Below are 21540 nucleotides of genomic sequence, written 5' to 3'. Positions count from 1 at the left end.
AATTCACGGGCTGATGCACCTGCGGGCACCACCTAGCCCTATCCTGGCTTTCAAATCCTTTTCCAACCGGAGTTTGCTCTGGAAAGAAACCTTGGCATCACTATTGTTGCCCCAGTTTTCTTCCTGACATGGAGATTTTTTGTCTAACAGTTTTTGCCTGTTGAAAGCAGTCTTGGCACCACTGAGAGCCCTTCTAAACATGGGCTTGGAACACCTGTGCAGCTGATGAGGAATACTGGGGGGAACCCCACGGCCTCCTCACTGCACAAAGGCCTGCACATGGGGGAGAGCCCAGGCCATGCTAAATTCCAAGTGACCCTTGAGGGAATGACATTCCCCTGCCAGCATGCCAGCTGGAAAGAGCAGGGGCAGGAGAACAGCTGGCCTTAGAATCCAGGGGGTGGGATCCAGCAGAGGCCAGGCTATCCAGGTCTGTGCTGGGAAAAGCCCACTGCTGGGACATCTCTGCACCCTGGGATCCCAGGGTCCTGGCCACCTGCATGGGGATGGCAACATAACAAAGGACTGGCTGGAGGCCTTTGAAAATGGGAATTTAGGGACAGGTGGGAATGCTTGAATTGTCTGCACTGGGCCCTCACCTCTGGATCTCCTTCCTGCTTGGCAGGGTTTAGTTTCCAGGTAGTGTGGGCAAGGACTGGCACTCACCTGCACAGAAAGGTTTCTGCCTTTTGTCCTTGTAGTTAAACCCAGGGTGAGATTCCTCCTTTAGTGCTCAACGAAAGGAAAGGAAATGCTAGAAGGGATGTGCCTATGCCTTTGAAATTGTTACCAATTGGAAGGAACACCCCCTGCCAGAGTAGGACATATCCCTTGTCAAAGGTCACCCCTGTGACCAAACTGACCCCACCCCAAAGGCCAGGCCTTCTGCTGGGCTCTGGAAGGGCCTCTGCAGGCAACATGCTGAGGGGAGAGACCTCCACTGGCCTCACTTCTCTCAGGGATAACACATCCCATCCCATCCCAAGGGTTCCCAAGGATGGCCACAGACAAGAGCAATGGGATCCAGTACACTTACTGATTGCATTGAACATCATTTTTATGCACTTCTTAGCTGTATCCCATGCCGTTTCTGGACATCAGGTACATATGAAAATAAAATCAAAAGGAAAAATGGGACATTTAACAAGGGCCTTTCCCCAAGGAACTTCAGGACTGCACTGAGCAGGTTCTAGGGCAGAATACATCCCACAGCTGGCCCGGAGCCATGAGCTCCTGTGGACCAGGAGCCCCCCAGCAGTGCTGGGGGGTTCCTGACCCTCGGGAGTCACTGAGGCTCTCGTGGGCCAGGGAGTTGCCTCAGCTGCCACAGCACTCAGGCACCACACAGGTGCCTCAGTCCCACCAGAGCACAGACACGCACGAGAGCGTGAGACTCTTCTGCCTCACACTCCAGGAGTGGAGACACAGCTATATACAAAAGAGGGAGATTCCCCAAATGGGAATCTATTCCATTCCACAAAGAACTATGCAAAGCATTTAATGGTTATGGATGTCAATTTCCGTATTTTAAATATCTAGTACAAGTAACTTTCTCAGCTCATGTGCTTGTCCCCCATGATCTTCGCTATATGTCCCTCTTCCTATCACCCACAGAGCTTCTTCTGTGGGAATCAATTTGGAAAAAACAAGTAAAAGCATTAGTAAAAAATTACAAAACCGAGGATAGGTGAGCTCATTTTACAGTAGAGCATTTGAGTGGGGAAGGACCATTTGAAAATCCACAAGACCAAGCCCCCAGCCATTTTAGAGGACATTAAAAATGCTGCCCAGAATGCTTTATTCCAAACACGGGATGGTACCACCCCACAACAAAGTTTCACTGACATTTATCAGAGCATTGGTGAGACATTTATTAAATTCATAGACAGACTAAAAGACACTATTGATAAACAAGTTGATTGCCCAAGGGCTAGAGTAGAGCTGCTCAGTAAACTATCAGCGTCCAACGTGAATGAGGAATGCAAAAAAATTCTAAGAGAATTCCCTCCAGACCCTGAACCCACCATTCAGCAAATGGTGGAAGCCTGTACCCATCTCACAACTACAGAACATATGGTAGCACTGGCAGCCAGCAAAGGAGTAGCTGAAGTCTTTGTGGCACAAAATAAACAAAATATGAGATGATCTAGGTGTGAGGAACAAGGCCACCTCTAGGTGGAATGTGATAAAGACTTTTTACAGAGACACCCCTGCACTGGTTGCTCCCTCCGCTGCATGCTTAGACTGTAAAGAACATTTTAAACACCGTCCCCAGTTTCAGTATCACGAGCAGATGCAGCATCTGCCGTCTCAACAGCAACAGCAGGGAAACTTCCAGCAAAGCGCAGGGTGGCCCTGTACAATGACACCAAATGCCAAGGCGTTCCGTCCCTCTTTCCCCACCATCCCAGAAAGTCAAGGCACCGAGAGACTGTCTGTGACGACAAGAAAGAGAACCAACTCTCCCAGACCTACCAATACGTTCAGGCAAGGACACACCACATCCTGGTAAGGGCCCTTTCCAAGCTACTGAATTCCAACTGGTGAATTTGGACCTTCTGATAGACCAAGGGACATTTTAATCACAGGGGACTCTATTAACGGACCAGACAATTTGCAAGTACTTCCTGAACTCCAAACTGCGGGACCAAGGGATGAAATTACTGTGACTGTCTCATGTCTAGACCCACCTTGGTATTTATCTAAGGGCACACCTATAGCCCAAGGTTTCCTCACACCCACATGGACTGACATGATGCCAAAAAACCCTAAAGTTGTTTGGGCAGAGATTGTGGGCCAAGACAGACCTCTTATAGAGTGTGGCTTGTTTAACAAAGGGGACAAAGTTTATCTTCCAGGTGTAGCAGATACCAGAGAGGATGTGACCATCATTGCCCTCTCCAAATGGCCACAGGACTGGGAAGGGGTGCCAGCCAATTGAGACATCTCTGGAATTAGAGGAGCTGCCACCTCTATGCGGAGCAAACAGACAATTCTTATCCAAGGACCTGAGGGTCAGGTAGCCACAGTAACACCTTCTGTGGTAAGGGCACCTTTTACCTTATGGGGCAGAGACCTATTGTCTCAACAGGGAGCAAGGCTAGAAATCCCCTCACTGCCACGGGATTTCTAGCTGGGGCCACTGTGGGGTGCCCTACCACACCACTCACATGGAAAACTGATGCACCAGTGTGGGTTGATCAGTGGCCCCCTCAGAAGTAAAGTAAAGGTGCTCGAATCCCTTGTGCAGGAGCAGTTTTCCAAAGTTCACATAGTACCATCCATCAGCCCTTGGAATATCCCTGTCTTTGTCATCCGTAAACCAGTCAAAAACAAGGGGAGGCTCCTGCAAGACCTCAGGAAGGTCAATGAGGTCATTGAAGACATAGGCCCTCTGCAGTCCGGTCTACCCTCACCCTCAATGCTCCCAAGAGACTGGAAATTGGCAGGCATTGGTATCAGATTCATTTTCCATCCCATCAATTAACAGACAAGCCCCTCTCAAAAGGTATCAATGGGAAGTTCTCCCCCAAAGAATGAAAAATTCACCAGCTATCCACCAAATGTTTGTGAGTTGCATTGTCTTGCCCATTCAAGAAAAAATTCCTGATGCCACAATTTTTCACTCTATGGATGATATTTTAATATGCACTGAGACTGACTACTATTTGGAGACTGTTCTCAAAAAGACTTTTCAAGCCATTGAAGGAGCAGGATTTGAAATTGCTACAGAGTAGATTCAGTGCACCTGCCCATGGACCTATCTAGGACTGCGGATCAGTGAAAGAACCATCGTACCCAGCAGCTCCCCATCAAGGACAACCCGAGAACCCTGAGAGAGTTGCATCAGCTATGTGGGAGCTTCAGCTGGGTTTGTTCACTGCTGGGGATCACAACCGAGCACCTTGCACCCCTTTTCAAACTCCTGAGAGGCTGCAATGACCTCGACTCACCACAACAATCACACTGGAAGCCCAGGTAGCGATCCAAAAGGTATCAGAGGCACTGTCCACGAGACAAGTCCACTGTGCTGACCCTACCCTGCCTTACCAATTTGTCCTCTTGGGTAAGTCACCCAAGTTTCATGGGCTCATTTTTCAGTGGGACCCCACTCTGAAGGATCAGCTTTTAATCGTGGAGTGGCTGTTCCAATTGCACAACCACATGAGATTAAGACAATCACTACACCCCAGGAGCTGATGCCTCAGCTCATTATAAAAGTCAGACTCAAAACCCTAGCAGAGTGTGAGTTCAATACATTTACCTCCCAGTGACATCAGGTGAACTGGAAGCTTTGCTCCAGACCAGTGAACACCTCCAGTTTGCTCTTGACAGCTACCCAAGTCAAATCTCTATCCACCTACAGAAACATACACTATTTAATGATTGTTTTAATTTGGTCCCAAAATCATTAAAGAGTTGTACTCCTTTAAAGGCACAGACTGTTTTTACTGATGGCTCCGGAAAATCCCAGAAGTCACTTATGACTTGGAAAAATCCTGACACTCAGGAGTGGGAGTCTGATCTTCAAATTATTCAGGGATCCCCACAAATTGCAGAATTAGCAGCCATTCTCAGAGCCTTTGAGAAGTTCAAACAACCCTTGAATCTGGGTACTGATTGGGCTTACGTTGCTGAAAGAGCAGAACATTCCTGGTTAAAGGAAGTGCCAAACCCAGATTGATACAGCTTGCTTTCAAAGTTAACACACCTCCTCTCCCACTGAGAGCAACCATATCACATTAGGCATGTGAGGTCACACACTCATCTCCCAGGACTGATTACAGAAGGCACTTGGAGAGCAGATGTCTTAGCCATGGCAGTGCAGACCACCCTACCACACATTTTTAATCAGGCTAAATTGAGCCATCCGTTTTCTCACCAAAATGCACCAGCCCTCGTCCATATGTTTAAAACCACAAGGAAATAGGCGAGAGCAATTGTGGGCTCCTGCCCCAGTTGCCAGGAGTTTGCTTTGCTTTCCATGGGGGCTGGGGTTAACCTCCAAGGCCTCAAAAGTTTACAATTGTGGCAAACAGATATTACACACTATGAACCCTTTGGGAGACAGGAATATATTCAGGTGTCCATAGATGCATTCTCCAGGGCTATATTCACAGCTGCCCACACAGGAGAAAAGGCCAAAGAGGTCATCAAACATTTTCTTCTAGTGTCTTCCATCCTAGGCATTCCGCAAGCCATCAAAACAGATAATGGTCCTGCTTACCCCTCCAGAATTTTCCAATAATTCTTAGATCAGTGGGGGGTGAAACACACCACTGGCATATCCCATTCCCCAACAGGGAAATCTACTGTAGAGAGGGCTCACTGTATATTCAAGAGAGTCCTTGATCAGCAGCGTAGGGGAGTTGAAACCCTACCAAATGCAAAAGGATTATGTAAGGCTCCTTATGTCATCAGTTTTCTTAACAAATCATTCATGGAGCCAAAACCCTCCATTGTCAGGCACTTCTCACAGTGCCTTGAGCTCAGCTCACAGCGAAACCCCCTGTGCTGATCAAAGAGCCCGAATGCAAGTGAATAATGGGCCCATTCCCATTAGTAACTTGGGTAAGAGGCTATGCTTGCGTGTCACAGAATCTGGCCCAGGGTGGATTCCCAGCAAGAATGTCATGCTGTTCATTGAATCGCCACGTGCAGCTCCCAGAGACACTTCCCCGGAATCCCAGAGACAGCATAGAGATCAAGCTCAGGAGGTGTGGAGGAGAAGAAGGAGAAAGACTGTAAATGCAGATGTTTGTCACAGAAGAAGATGACTCTCCACTGCTCCAGAAGATCATAAGACTCTCTGTTGCATTTTATTCACTCTTTGTTTTGCACTGTTACCCCTCTTTAGCTGGTTTCACTGCTACCTCTCTTGAGTTTGTTGCACTGTTACCCTCTCTTGTTTTCCCACCCCTTTTCTACTCAGTAAAAACTGAGGGAATAAGAAGAGAAGATTTGAGGGACTGTTAAAATTATGTAAGTCTAAAAATCCATTTTTTCAAACTCATAGATCAACTCATCACCCCCAGGCATCCTGCCATGTTTCTGGTGGCAGGGAATCCCCAACTCTTCCAGACAGGATTTTGGATGCTCCTCGTCTTTCCAGTAGCTGGTGCGTGGATTGTCCCTCAGCCCAATCAGAACATCTGGATCACACTAGCCAAGACTTTACAGCAAGACAACCTATGCCTGTCCATGGGTAGCGTGGACAAGACCCTGTTCACATGCCTGGTAGGGGTCCTCTAGCAGCAAATGAATACCCATATACAGATAAGAAACCCAGTCTGGTAGACACTTGGGACAGGTGGACCAAGACCCTACCTCGAGCACCAGAGGAACCCCAAGAATTAGAGCTGTTGGGGTCTTCTAAAGCTCATTACTGTGACCAATTTCAGTATTAACCTCCAGACCAACACCTGACCCACCTTAAACTTATTAAGTCTACCCTCAGGAAAGATGCAAGCCCATTTAATAACAATTATACCTCTCCAAATTGGTGCAATTAAACCAGTCCCACACTTTTTTCATCCTCACTCCATCCCAAAGTGCTGCCCCAGGGAGTGTTTCTTATCTGTGGAGATCGAGTATGGGCCAGGATCCCCTCACGCCTTCAAGAGGGTCCTGCAGCCTTGGCCAGCTTACTACCCTCACCCCAAACGTAACTTTACTCCAAAATTGGAAACAAAAAAGGAAATTGGCACGCCAAAAGAGATCATATACTGAATTTGATGAAAATTGTCATAGCCAAGTTTACAATTGGAAGAAAGAAAAGAGAGCCGTAGTCTCACTATTTTTACCTTGGGGGGCCACGGCTAAGGCTCTCAGTGAGCTTTCTCACCTAGAGTGTTGCCTTAGTAACCAGGCAAACACTGCCTCCACTGCAGTCAGTGACCTGCTTAGTGACACTGAGACTACCAGGCACGCAACACTGCAAAACCAAGCAGCAATAGACTTTTTACTGCTTGCCCATGGACATGGCTGCCAAGACTTGGAAGGGATGTGCTGCCTCAACCTTTCTTCATACTCAAAATCTACCCATGCAAGCATCCAGAAGCTGAGAGAACAAATTAACAAGGACTTAAAGGTGGAAAAGAACTCAGATTGGATGAATGAACTTTTCTGACAATGAGGGTTGACGAGATGGGTTTCATCTTTTGTTAAAGGAATTTTTTCAATTGCAGTCATTGTTTTTATCATTTTACACGTTTCCCTGTTTATTTACTTCCCCATGGACTCTTGCTTAACACTGATCCATCCCACTTCCCCTTATGTCCCAACTTCCCCTGGTTTCTCCTTTCCCTGTTTCCTCATTGGTTGTGGTACCCCTGGTGGCTGGTCCCGTCTTCCCCTAAGGCCAATGCCTTTTACCCTGCCCTTTGTACCGCACCCGTGCCCTCCCATCCTTAAGAGTGTGCAAAGCACATGCCCAGATCTTTTTGCCCCTGGTTTCCCTTTGGTGTGCCACAATTAACCTCGCTGGAACTGACCATACAAAAAGGCCCTTCTGCCTCTCTTTGCTGAGCTAGTGGTGGTGAGTGTGGTGTGTGGACTTGACGGCTTTGCCTGAATGCTAACCCAAGTGGCCTTTCCACAGGAGATGCTTATTTGGAACAGATATAGGTAGGAGCAACCACCATCTAAACCTGCGCTGCTACACCCCTGCTAGAGCAGGATGTGTCCCTGCTCAAAGAAGGTCACCCCTGTGACCAAACTGATCCCACCCCAAAGGCCAGGCTATCTGCTGTGCTCTGGAAGGCATTCTGCAGGCAACATGCCCAGGGGACAGACCTCCACTGGCCTCACTTCTCTCAGGGATAACACATCCCATCGCAAGGGTTCCCAAGGATGGCCACAGACAAGAGCAATGGGGTCCAGCACACTTACTGATTCTGTTGAATATCTTTTTTATCCATTCCTTAGCTTTATCCCATGCCGTTCCTGGACATCAGGTACATATGAAAATAAAATCAAAAAGAAAAACAGGACATTTAACAAGGGCCTTTCCCCAAGGAACTTCAGGACTGCACTGAGCAAGTTTTAGTGCAGAACACATCCCACAGCTGGCCCGGAGCCATGAGCTCCTGTGGACCAGGAGCCCCCCAGCAGTGCTGGGGGGTTCCTGGCCTTCGGGAGTCACTGAGGTTCTCGTGGGCCAGGGAGCTGCCTCAGCTGCCACAGCACTCAGGCACCACACAGGTGCCTCAGTCCCATCAGTGCACAGACACGCACGAGAGCGTGAGACTCTTCTGCCTCACACTCCAGGAGTGGAGAGGGACCTCCCAGGCCCCTTCACTGTCCCTTGGCACATTCATTTCAGCCTGACCCTCAAAGCCCTGCTCAGCAATACCCCCTGCTAGAGTAGAACGTGTCCCTTGTGAAAGGTCAACACTGTGACCAAACTGATCCCACCCCAAAGGCCAGGCCTTCTGCTGGGCTCTGGAAGGGGTTCTACAGGCAATGTGCCCAGGGGAGAGACCTTCATTGGCCTCAGTTCTCTCAGGGATAACACATCCCATCCCATCCCAAGGGTTCCCAAGGATGGCCACAGACAAGAGCAATGGGATCCATGATTCCACTCTTGCTTATGGACCTACTTGAGTATCCTTGGGCCTGCCTTGAACAGCTCATTTCTTCTAGCCACGGCTTTGCCTGAAAAGAAAAAAAAAAAATGAAAAAGAGGAAGCTTCACTACAATATTTCCCTAAGGATTTAAAAAGAGCATTTCAGAGCTTTTTAGCTTTTATACGTCCCTTATACTACTCAAACCACTGATCTACTCAGGGTTTTTTAATTTACTCATTTTTCCTTCCATTACTGCCTAAAGAAGTAATACAACTCTTAGCAAAAAATTTTGCCAGGTCCTCGTTTCTTGTTACCTGTGTCCTTTTTTCAATATTCACTCTGCAATGCAAGGGAAAAGAGGGTCAAAACCTCTGTGCTAGGCACAGCACTGGAGAAAATAATGCAGTTGATAAGAGGTTCTGTTGAACTCACAGCTGATCTCTAACACATCTTGTCTGCCGTGGAGCTCTGAGAATTCTCAAAGACACACACATCATATTCCCTGGTCAAAATTAAGACCTTCTGCTTTTGCAGAGTGCAGAACCTGGTGTTCCACCCCAGCCACAATTTTCCACAAAGGAAAAGGGCCATTTTCCATTCCTTCAGACTCAAATCCGGGAGGGTATCCTGACCAGCTATGAAAAAATCTATGGAGAAAGGGTAAGTAACCTTGGATGGCCACCAGTTGCCCACCAAACTTCTCTCACTCCCTCTCCTCAACTGGACAGGAGGAAAAAATATGACTGAAGAGCTCACATAAAGCCTGGGACATCGTTGTCCAGTTGCCACCACAGGCAAACCAGACTCAACCTGGGGACGATTGGTTTGCTGTCTTAGCAATTCCCAACAGAGCAGCAAGCCGAGTAACAAAGACAAAACTGGAACCACCTCAGTCCCACTCTCCCCTCTCCTGGCTGTGAACACACCTGGTGCAGGAGGCTGGGCCAGCTGCAGTGCCAGACGCAAGCTGAGCTCCAGGTGGGAGCCCGAGACAAGAGCTCGTGAACTGCCAGCAAAGCACAACAAAGGGCACCAAGAGTGGTGGCACAGCTGGGAAGGGACACGGAGAGACCCAGCAGGAGCCAAGGGCCTGGGAGGAAGAGCCAGGCTTGAGCCTTGGGCATGCAGACTGTGAGGGGATAAAACTGAGGCGCTCCCTTGCTGGGGGAACAGCTCAGGCTGTTCCTGTGTCACTGCACTGGGAATAAATGGCTTTATGGAATCAGACAGCTGAGACTGCTCTGGGAAAGCTGGGCTGGAACCAGGGAGGACACAGGGGCTGGGTGTGGGAGTGGGGGGTGTGGGGAGTCCAGCAGGGCCCATTGGGGCACTGCAGCCACTGCTGTGGAGGGGCTCTGGTCCCAGCACTGAACAACTCTGGTGGCTGGAGTGTGATGGCCAGAGAGCCTCGGGAAGGGTCAGACTGGGGAGTTTCCTAAATATCCTCTTCTGCACAGCTGGCTGCAGAAAGCAGGGCCCTGCTGACCCTTCCAACAAAGCTGCCTGTCCCCTCTGAGCACGTCCATCAGAGCAGCAGGGACGAGGTGAAGGCAGAAAGAGGGACTGCTCAGGAGTGAGGAAAGCTCTGCTCAGGGCACAGCTCACTGCCACGCTCTGCTCTCCCTCTCCTTCTTGCACTCTATTTCCCTGGGCTGTCTGCTCCTTGTGACTTTCTGCTTTCTTTGCCCAGGGCCATGTTCCAGAGGAGGACCTGGACTGAATTCAGGAATCCCTTGCCAAAAGCTGCTGCATGTCCAGGAAGCTTTCCTGGTGTTCAAGGGGAGGATAGACCTGGGTGAGGAAAAGAGCTCCACTGAGGATTAGAAATAGAGAAGTGCCAGCAGGGACCCAAGAGAAGTCACAGCCCCAGGGCCCATGGCTGTGCCATGGGTCTAACTGAAGGCATCAGACAGGAGATGCCAGGGGTGCTATCTCAGGATTGAACCCTGCTCTATCTCCTCCTCTTTGCTATTTTACTCTGGTCTGAAAGGAGGGAAAGCATATAAATGGTGTAAATCGCCCAGTGTTTGAGGGGTTTTCTCCTGAAAGCAGAGCAATAGCTCTCAAATGGCTTCTCAAACAGTAACAGTGAATAGGTGATGTGCACGTGGAGCTGTCCTGGATGTGCCTCTGCCATTGATAACTGATGAACACAGACATTACCTCAGGTCACCACTCATGGAGAGATCCTGAGCCAAAGCTGAATCTTGGAGGGGGGAAAATGAATGAGGAGAAACAGGAGAGAGGAGGAGATGGAAAAAGAAAATGACGGTGGGGAGGAGAGAGGAGAAAGAAAAACTATGGCCAGGAAAATAACCCCCCAAAAAAAAATTTTTTTCTGATCAGCCAAGATCAAAGAAAAAAGCAATTTTCCATAATCTATTCATGGCATCCAGGCTGTGCCTAATCAATATGCTACTTGCTTTCCACTTTTCTACCATTTAATGTGTAGCAAGCGTCACAACAACAATTTTTGCTATCGGACAAAAAAACCTATTAAATAAATAAGGCATGAATTGACAATTTTTTCTCTTTGTAGGAATGAATTAGGAGCTGGATTAGTGTCTGTAGACAGTGGGTGGGAAGGGACAATGGACTTTGAACGGGAATCCATGAAATATTAACTCTGTGGTCTCCCTCCAACCATTCCTAACTGGTCCCCCACCCTCTGCAGCACAGCTGGGCCTTGATGGGGCAATGACACTGAAAGCCCTGGGGGCCCTGGAGGGCAGCAGGGCTCCTTCAAACCTCAGCAAAGGCCAGTGAAGGCCCCAGCATGGCCCAGGGAGCTTTTCCCACTCAATCCCCTCTGGCAGAACTGGACACAGCCCTTGAGGCCCTCAGCAGTGCCCAGCCCAGGGACGGTCACTGCCCGGGAAGCCGTGTGAGGAGCGGGTGCCACCGCTGTGTATTGCCAACAGCGATTCCACGGGCCTTGCCCAGAGGGGCGGCTGCAGACTGTGCAGATTGCTCTGCTGCAGACACTTCTGCTTGGGCAGGGCCACGCTTCTGCTGTTGGTTTTGTTGGTGCAGACACTGATATTCTTAAGGAAATCCCACTGGCACTTGAAGCACAGCTGGAGGATTGCCCCCTCAGGGACCCACCAGCGCAGTGGTTCCTGAGTGCCACAGCCCTGCTGTGGCTGGGCAGGTGTGTTGTGAATGTGCTGGGCAGGGGCTCAGCCCTTCCCCTGGCTGTGCTCCTGCTCACAAGCCCCGGGTGCTGCTGGCTTGCTTTGCTGCTGTGCTGCACCTCCCTGTGCTGCCTTTTCACCCTGGAGCTCGGTCAGTTCAGCCCAGAGCCTCAGGAGATGAGTGCTGTGCTTGTGGCCTCTTGGGGAGACCACTCCTGCCCCCAGTCAGATTTCCTGAGAGGCATTTACAGGAAATCAGTGTCAAACCGAGAAAGGAGGTGCTGGGGGGAGGGAGGAGCCCCTGGGGGTGGGAACCCTCCACAGCTGCTGCTGGCCCTGCCACCACCTGTTTCAGCCCATCAAAGCCTTCTCTGGAGCCCCAGCCCTGTGCTCTGCTGCTGGCCTCAGTCCTTGCCCTTGGTGCCTGGACCCCACTCTTTCCTGGCTGTGCCAGCCCAGGCTGGCCCTGATGAGTGAAATAAATGGGCAGGAGATCTTTCTCCTTTTTAATGCCTTTATTAAGAAGAATCAGCTCAGGTGGGAAGAAATCGACGGGTTGCGCCCTCGCCGCCGCTGCTCCCAGGCGTGGCACGAAACAGGAGGATGATGCGGTTTTGTCCGCTGGTCTGCAGACAGAACTGGGGACTCTGTCCTCACGGGAGAGTCGTTGAGTCCTTGGTTTGTTGGTTTAGAAACCCGGGGGGTCTCTTTAATCAGTTTCTTTTCAGGTTAGGGTGAGAAATAAAAAGATTCAAGCAGGTACGGGACAATGCTCCCATCCTTAGACGTCACTTTAAGTCACTTATTGGCTCGTGATTTTAGGGGTTTTTCTTATAAAAACTGTAAAACTGTAATAATCCAGGGTGCACTGCGTTTCTTATTTGCATGTTGTTTCTGGTGTCACTGCCCATCTCTTGACCCTGGAGGGTTTCCCTTGGTATCTTCTTGGCATGCAGCCAGCATCAGGGAAACAATCAGTTAATCACCTGCCATTAACAGGTATTTGAAAAGCTTTCCTTCGGCAGCGAAACTAAAGGAGGCTGACTCGGTCTGGCTTGGTTTTTTGTTTTTTTTTTTTTGTTTTTTTTTTTAACTCTGAAACTTTAAAAAAAATACAACTTTCTATTCATAACAGTTCCCCCCTATTTTTCTTTGATCAAGCTTAAGCTTGCATCAACTTATAATTTTTGGTTCATTAACATAGAATTTCCTATATTTTTTGTATTGATAATACATTTCTTCAGCACTTGGGTGACCATCTTTACTAAGCTTCATTACCCTTTTTGGTTTTTTCAGGTTAATTCTTTTAGAGATCCTTAGGTTATTCTGTACAGCAGATGTCACTATTTTTGTTAAACATAGAAATAAGAACAGACTAACAAGTGTACCCACAGTGAAGGTTATAGTTTTCCAACTTTTTTTGAAAATCCATAGATTATCCCACCAACTGGAATCAAGTGTAGGAGTTTTTTGATTTTGTAAATATGCTAGTTCTTTTATTTCGTTTAAAGTGTTTCTAATGACTGCCACAATTAATTTGATTTGATAAACTACTGTTTTGGTTTGGTTGAGTTGGTCATTAATATGATTAAGAGCCAATGCCGTCTGACTAGATATTACTTCCAATTCTGATTGTAGTTTCAAAATTTTGTTTAACATATATTGTTCCTTCAGTTTTGTTTTTCTCAAATTCTCATATATAGGAACTCTTAAACTTGATCCAGATTCTTTGTGTATTATAAAGACAGTTTGTTTTATAATTTTAATGATGCCACCACTAGACCAGCCTCTTGGCAATTCAGTGGATGTTGTGGTACCATTGACCCAAAACAGGTGTTTAGGGGTTTCCTGAAAGATATTAATTTTTGTCGTGCCCTCCCAATATTTAGAAATACCTTTTCCTTTGACCAGATTTACCAGGTTTGCTTCAGTAGCATCACGTTCAAAGCACCACCAGGTTTCTCCTACAGGGTGCTCTCCCAGGAGTGGCTGCCTAAAGGTGGCGGTGTTCCGGGTTATCCAATATATTTTCTTATTCTCTTGATAAAAGATCAATTGGGAGAGGTTAACACAATTGTTGTGGACTCTCAGCAAGGAACTTACTTCTTTCTCATAGAAAGGTTGGTAGTACTCATTGCACAGCTCTCCTGGGCTCTCCAGAGCACCACCAGCAATCAGAGCCAGCACTACTACCCTTCCCAAGAGTCCGGTATGGGTCATCTTGCACAGCCTGCCCACCCGGCCTTGCCTCTTGAGGATTTTACTGAGAAGAAGTCTCCAAGTTCTTTAGAGTCTCTTGCTCCTCTGGTTAAACCTCTCTTGATCTGTCCCTGCTAATTTGGTCCCTCCTAGGGGAGCACTCTGGAGAAGATTAACCTGGGGTCTTTGGTACCAAGTTGGGACGACTTAACCAGGATTACTTATTAACAATTTTTAACTTTTACAAATTTCTTTAAACACTTTAAGACATGTTATGATTCTAAACTTTTTTCTTACGCAGTTCATCAGTCTTTTTGAATGTCAATTTTAAGTCATTTGGTCTTTTTATAATAGTATACTCAGCTGAATTAACTTCCGATGTGGTTGAATCCTGTCCTGAGTTAGAGTGTGAGGGTGGTGTGGAATCTGGCCCAATACCAGGAGACACTGACGAATCTTGTCCAATGCTCGGGGGTGGGACTGGTCCTTTAATTCTCGTAATGTGAGTCTAACCTTTTTCTCTGGTTCGCACAGCCGAATTAGCGATGAGGAGTACCTGAAAGGGGCCTTCAAATTTAGGCATTAATGGTCTATAATTCCAGGATTTTATTAAAATCCAATCTCCTGGGTTGATGTCGTGTGCTTTTGTATCCAGAGGGGAGGTCTGGGGGAGGTATCCTCTTTTTCTAAGTCTTTCTAGAGTTCTTCTAATTATTTCTAAAAACTTCCTTGTAGCTTCTTCTCCTTCCAGGTAGTCTCCTGTGCTATAGGGTGTTAACAAGAATGACAGTCCAAAAATCATTTTATAAGGTGAAATCCTTATATCAGACCGGGGTCTTATTTTGATGCACAAGAGCGCTAGGGGTAAACACTTTAGCCAATTCATTTTTGAGAATTTTGTTCATTTGTTCCACCCTCCCAGAACTCTGGGGGTGCCACAGAGTATGCAATCTCCACTTTATTCCTGAAGCTTCAATTATAATTTGCAATGTTTGGGCCACAAATTTGGACCTCAGTCTGAGTCTAAGGTATTCACTATTTCATTCTGGTTCACCTTTTTGGCAAGTTAAACACTTTTTTATAATTGTTTTTGCTAGGTCATATCCGCTTATGCACAGGTTATTTCTTAGGAAATAATCACATAGTCTTTGGACTCCCCAGTGGGTTAATTCTTGTAGTTCTGTTAGCACCATCCTAGCAAGTGCTTTGTTTAGAAACACCCGTCCGTCAGATATTAACCACTCCCCCATATCCCTTGATGTAACTTTAAATTTCACAAAATATGAGTTCTTTTTTTCTTTTTCCCTACTCGGGTGTGGTTTCTGCTTTAAAAAAAAACCTTTTACCAGATCTTCTGGTCTTAAAGCTGCTTCCTTTGCTATCTTGATCAGCTAGCAAAGATTTCACAACTTTAGGCTAAACAGTCTTGGGGGGGGGGTCCAGTTGCTCCACAGTAATAGCAGCAGCTTTCACTCAAAGGGACTCGAGGCCTCTCCATGCCTCCTGTCCCTGACAGTACTGCCGTATCCTTGCCTGCTGCTGGTGGTGGCCCCCCCCACTCTTTTGTGGCCTCGTACTGTAGGAAAGAGTTGTTTGCTCCCACACTTTCTCTGGCTATAGCAAGCATGATCTTGGCTTTGGCTATTGCTTTTTCTTCTTCCCTCCTTAAATACACTTTCAATGCTTCCCTCCATAACTCATTAATATCTTTTTCTTGCCAATCCTCAATCTTTTCCAATTTTCTTCGTGTATCAGGCCAAGATTTAGTAACAAAATGGACTTTTAGTAGCATTTCACCTTCGCTAGTGTCCAGGTCTGTTCTAGAATACAATTGAAAGTTCCGCCTCAGGCGATTAAGCCAAGCGGTAGGAGTTTCATCTTTCTCCTGTATACCCTCAAATGCCAGTTTTGTATTAGTTCCTTTGGGAATTGATTCTCTGATCCCCCGAATTATCAAAGACCTGTACTCCATCATGGCCTTCCTCCCTTCCTCCTGGTTAGGATTCCAGTTGGGATCCACTAGTGGCAATTTTTCTTCTCCTGATGGCACTTGGGGCCCTGGACGGTTATCTTTTTCCCAAACTCTTATGCTTGCGGCCCTAATCATTCGGGACTCTTCTGGGGAAAATAATATATTTAGAATGGAATTCATCTCTCCCCAAGTGTAGAAATTTGGACCTAAAAACTGATCCACTTGGTTAGCAATGCCCACGGGGTCTTCAACTAAATTCCCTAACTCCTTCTTGAATCCTCTCACCTCAGAAGCAGTTAGAGGAGCATTTACAAAACCAACACCTCCTGCTACTCCTCCCATAGGAACTTCTCTAAGGGGAAAAAGTCTCTCTGCCTTGGAGGTCCTGGATCGGGTACTACAGTATGGCCCATCTTCAGACACAAGATTGTTCACTTGAGGGGTAATAGCATTAACTTGGACCTGCTGTAAGTCAACGGCTATACCTGGTGATAAGGGGTTATTAGATAAGGAGGTATTTATGTCACAGTTAGGAGGAGGTGGAGGGACTGCCGTAGGAGGGGGAGAAGAGCTTGGGTGCATGTTAGGTGGAGCTGGAGAAGGGGTGGAGCATGCAGCAGGTGTAGTAGGTATTAGTGGTGGTGCAGAAGCAGCTGAAGGAGTCGAAGGGGGTGGTGAGGGAATGGCCCCCATGGCAGCCGGGAGAAGAACTGGATCTGCTATTTGAGGTGCTCGAAGGAGAGGGTTATAAGGTGGAGGGGCATCAGGAGGCAAGTAGTCTAGGGGGTCCCACCTTTTACCAATTTCTTTAATTCTAGCATCTCCTCTTTCATTCTCTTTTTTCTTGCTCTGCACTTTACAAATTTGCACTCCTTCTTTCTGTATAGCATTCAACCAACAAGCTATATACAATAGTTCCTCAGCATCAGTATTTTCTCTAGCCGTCAGATAATTACTCAGCTGTTGACACATCCACTTGTCTTTCGTCCCACACCATGGCCATCCTCCTTGCACTTCTAATTCTGGCCACACTTCTGAACAGTAATGAATCATCTTAACTTTATCTAATCCTTCTGTACTTTCTATAAAGTCCCATTTCTCTAATAGTTCACCTAGGGGACTGTGGGGAGGTATATTCTTCAATCTTTGGCCACTTTTCTTACTACCGCACCCTCCCATTATTTTCTGCCTCTAAACAAATCACAAGGTGTCTTTTTCTCTAAAGGAAATATATCTTATTTAAGAAGTCTCGACCTCCTGCCAAAACTCCAATTTCACTGAACCTTTTCGTCAGGACTTTGTTAAGACCTTGGCTTTCTTGCCAAGACTCAACAAACAACCAAAATACAAAAAAACATCCTCGAGGTCTTGACCTCTGAGGTTCGCCTGACCTCCTTCGTCAGGACTTAGAGAGACCTTGGCCTTCCCTTGCCAAGGCTCAAACAGTCAAACCTCGAAACCCTGGCTTCTGAGGGGTGCCTGACCTCTTTTGTCAGAGCCAAACTGCCTGATATCCTAAATCCTAACTTCCTTCGTTAGGACCTGTATCAGAGCCTTTGGGGTGCGTGCCACTCACACAGCTATTTCCTCCGCATGCCCGGAGGGGTGTCCTGTGGGGTGCGTGCCACTCACACAGCTATTTCCTCCGCACGCCCGGAGGGGGGTCCTCTTTACCCCTCTGGAGGCGCCTCAATCACCAGTTCCACTCGCTTCCCCCTGTTCCCGGCCGGCCCCCTCGCGGGGGTGCGGAACCGCGGTACTGAGGGGTCCTCACTCACTTCGAGGAGCCGAGCTGCCGGCTCTCGTCTCACGCACACACACTCACTCGCCTCCCTCTCCCGCCGCCGGATATTCTCACCTATCCGACGCTGCTCCGTGTCACTGTCCCAAGCCGATCTTCTCTGGTCCCGATAGCCAGCTGTCCTGCAGGTCCAGGGTGGGCGGCCGTCCCAGTCCTGGTGTCTTCTTCAGGCGTGGCTATCCCGGACGAGCCCCCAAGCTGAAATAAATGGGCAGGAGATCTTTCTCCTTTTTAATGCCTTTATTAAGAAGAATCAGCTCAGGTGGGAAGAAATCGACGGGTTGCGCCCTCGCCGCCGCTGCTCCCAGGCGTGGCACGAAACAGGAGGATGATGCAGTTTTGTCCACTGGTCTGCAGACAGAACTGGGGACTCTGTCCTCACGGGAGAGTCGTTGAGTCCTTGGTTTGTTGGTTTAGAAACCCGGGGGGTCTCTTTAATCAGTTTCTTTTCAGGTTAGGGTGAGAAATAAAAAGATTCAAGCAGGTACGGGACAATGCTCCCATCCTTAGACGTCACTTTAAGTCACTTATTGGCTCGTGATTTTAGGGGTTTTTCTTATAAAAACTGTAAAACTGTAACAATCCAGGGTGCACTGCGTTTCTTATTTGCATGTTGTTTCTGGTGTCACTGCCCATCTCTTGACCCTGGAGGGTTTCCCTTGGTATCTTCTTGGCATGCAGCCAGCATCAGGGAAACAATCAGTTAATCACCTGCCATTAACAGGTATTTGAAAAGCTTTCCTTCGGCAGTGAAACTAAAGGAGGCTGACTCGGTCTGGCTTGGTTTTTTGTTTTTTTGTTTTTTTTTTTTTTTTAACTCTGAAACTTTAAAAAAAATACAACTTTCTATTCATAACAATGAGCACATCCCTGCCCAGCCCTTCCATGTGGGGCAGGACCAGGTCCCCGTGAGCATCCCCCTGTGCACCCGCCAGGCAGCTCTGCTGAGCCGTCGCTCCCAAATCCCCCTCGCTGCTGGAGCCCTTTGCTCTGCCTGGCCACGAGTGCCAGGGCAGCTGCCATTCCCGTGGGAACTTGCTCCCTGCCTGGAGACCCCTCCCGGCTGCCCCAGAGCCCTTCTGCCAACTCTCCCTGATGATCAGGGAGTTTCTGAGCTGCCAAGGCAGTGTCCCCCCTCTCTGACCCCTCCACTGCTCACTCACACAAGTCAGCCTCTGCCCATCCTGTTGAGGATCTCCAGGTGTGCCAGCTGCTCTTCAACCTCCCATCCTCATCCTCCCTGACACTCCTCTGGCAGAGCCTCTCCCCCTCCTCTGCATTCTACCAGCACTCAGGCACAGCCTTCCAAACCATCTAGGTTTGGCTCCAGAAAAAATGTTATAGGCAGCTCCTGAGATCAAAACAGGCAATTTTGGGTTCTCAGGGGTTCAGACACTCCCATTCAGGAGCATTTGGGCTCAGAAACTGCACGTTTGGGAGCTCTCAGACTCAGTGATTTAGGGAGCTTTGGGGGTCCAAACACGGATTTAGAAAGACTTTGGACTCTGAACAAACCCACACTTAGGCAGCATTGGCATTGAGAAACACCAATTTAGGGAGCATTTGGCTCAAAACCACTGATTGGGGGAACTTGCGGCTTCAGAAAGTCCCCTCTAGCCAGCTTTTCAGCTCAAAATACCAATTTAGAGAGCTCTTGGGCTCAGAAACATGTTTAAGGAACTGCAGTACCCAAATACGGATCATAGGAAGCTTTGAGGGTCAGCAAAAGCAACTTGGGGAGTTCCAGGGCTCAGAAACACCAATTTAATGAGCTTTGGGGCTCAGAAAAATCAGTGCCCAGAGACTGGGGGCTCAAAAGCAGCCATTTAGGATACTTTGGGGCTCAGCAATACCATTTCAAGGTGCTTCTGGTCTCAGAACCAGGCATTTGGGCAACTTCACAGCTGAGGATACAGAAGTTTCAGGAGCACTGGGGCTCAGAAACAGCCACCCAGGGACTTTTTGGGACCTGAAACAGCATTTGAGTTCAGAAATACTGACTTAGGGAGCACTGGGGCTCTTAAAAACCACTTTAGGGATGCGCAGGCCTACGAAACCCTGATTTGGGGAGTTCAAGGCTGAGAAAAAATCCTGTTGGGAGCTCTGGGAATCAGGAAGAGTGATTAGGGAATATTTTCAGATCAGCAAGAACGAGTTAAGGAGAGGTTTGTTTGTTTTCTTTTTTTTTTCCCTCAAAAAACAAAACAAAACAAAACAAAACAAAAAACCAAAAAAACAAAAAAACACTTTAAGCAGCTTTTGGGCTCTGTATTCCCATTTAGGGAGCTTTGGAGCGCCAAAGCAGCAATTTCGGGATGTTCTGGGCAGAGAAACATCAATTTCAGGAGCAGAAGGAGCAAGCCCCGGGGAAACACGGGAGCAAGGGGCCGGCGCTTACCTGGCACAGGGCTGGGAAGAAGCAGCTCTGGGCTGGGCTGTGAGCACCTGGGGCTCCTCATCCCGGGTATATCCCACCCTGCCCGCCCCGCTCCCACCCCCGCGGGCTCCTCCCGCAGCTCCTTTTTTGGTTTTCGGCTGATTTCTCGTAAATCAGTTTTTAGTCTGCAAACGGAAAGTGGAAATGCTCCGGTCAGGAAGCGGCTCCTCCCTGCTCCTGGAGCCTCCCGTGGCACCGGGAATGCGCCGGGAGGGCACTGGGGGCGACCCCCGGGGCTGGTGGCAGACAGGGCACAGGGCCTGAGTTGGGGGCGTCGGGGCTCTGCAACTCTGATTTTGGGAACTTCGTGGCTTTCCTCAGCTTTAGTTAGTGTATTCCCCCGCACATCCAATAAAGAATGGAGGTTGTATTTGTCCCTCCTTTTGCCATTAATGTATTTACAAAAGCATTCTTATTATTCTTCACAGAAGCCAGGTTAAGTTTGAATTGAACTTTCACCTCTCTGTTTTTCTTTCTGCATAACCTACAACATTCTTAAGCATTTGCTGAGTTGCCTGCCTCTCTGTCCAAATATTTTGCATCTGCTTTTTTTCTCCGCGTTCCTGGAAAAAGCTCCAGGACCTGACAGCCAGTCATTTTCCTCCCTACCTCAGTTTTTGGCACACTGGGACAGGCTGTTCCTGCTCTTTCAAAATTTCTTTCTTGAAATGTGTCCATGATTCATGCAATCCTTTGTTTTTGAGGCCTGTTTTCCTTTAAAAAATCAGTACCTGATTCGGTACTTTCCAAATCTGCATCCTCAATAGGCTGAAGTCTGCTCTCTGTATGTCCAGTGCTGAATTTTTGTTGATGCCTCTCCTTCTTTCACAGAATTTTTAAAAACTCAATAATTTCATGGTCACTGTGCCCCAAACAGCCTCTGACCAGCACTTCTCACACCAGCCCTTCTCTGTTTGTGAACAGCAGGATACAGAGCTTTCCTTGAGAGTGGGAATTGCAGGAAACCTCCCCAAAGTGCAGCTTGGAAGGTTCAGGCTGGAGCTGAGGAGAAAGCAAAGTCCCTGCCAGGGTGGAATTGTGGTGCTCGAGGTGTGGCAGCGTGAGGCTGGGCCATGGCCGGCTCTGTGTGCCAGGAGCCGGCAGCGCTGGGTGCAGGGAGCCCAGGGAGGGCACAGAAACGCTGGCTGAGAAATGCTGGGGCACAGCGAGAGGGGCGAGTGCAGCCGGCCAGGGCACAGGAGCAGCACGCACACAGGGCACAGCCTGCAGGACAGATGGCCGAGGGCTGGGCAGGGCTGGCAGGGCCACAGGCACCCAGGCCTTTGTCCCCTGGGCTCAGGCAGCGCCTCTGGAGGCCCCACAGCAGGAACTTTCCTGGCAGGGGCTGCACTTTGGCTCTCCCTCGGCCTCCCTGGCCAGGCTGGCAGGGGCTGCAGGTTGATGGCATTTGTCCTTGCTGCCCCTCACA

At 48.4% G+C, this 21540-nt stretch overlaps 1 protein-coding gene across 1 annotated transcript in view; it reads right to left on the bottom strand.

Annotated features, from left to right (window-relative positions):
- Positions 1 to 20167, bottom strand: part of LOC135287413 (uncharacterized) — a 30905-nt gene extending 10738 nt beyond the window's left edge. The window contains exons 1-3 of the mRNA XM_064400772.1: positions 20073 to 20167; positions 8601 to 8655; positions 7891 to 7944 (exon numbers count right to left, since the gene is read on the bottom strand). Of these exons, the coding sequence (XP_064256842.1) occupies positions 7891 to 7944; positions 8601 to 8634 (88 nt within the window). The 5' untranslated portion in view covers positions 8635 to 8655; positions 20073 to 20167. The remainder of the gene's footprint in view (positions 1 to 7890; positions 7945 to 8600; positions 8656 to 20072) is intronic.
- Positions 20168 to 21540: the final 1373 nt, after the last annotated feature.

The sequence above is a fragment of the Passer domesticus genome, chromosome 29, assembly GCF_036417665.1.
Source record: "Passer domesticus isolate bPasDom1 chromosome 29, bPasDom1.hap1, whole genome shotgun sequence".
Classification (NCBI taxonomy): domain Eukaryota; kingdom Metazoa; phylum Chordata; class Aves; order Passeriformes; family Passeridae; genus Passer; species Passer domesticus.
Note: the sequence above shows the minus strand (reverse complement) of the source record. Positions and strands in the feature narration are given on the sequence as shown.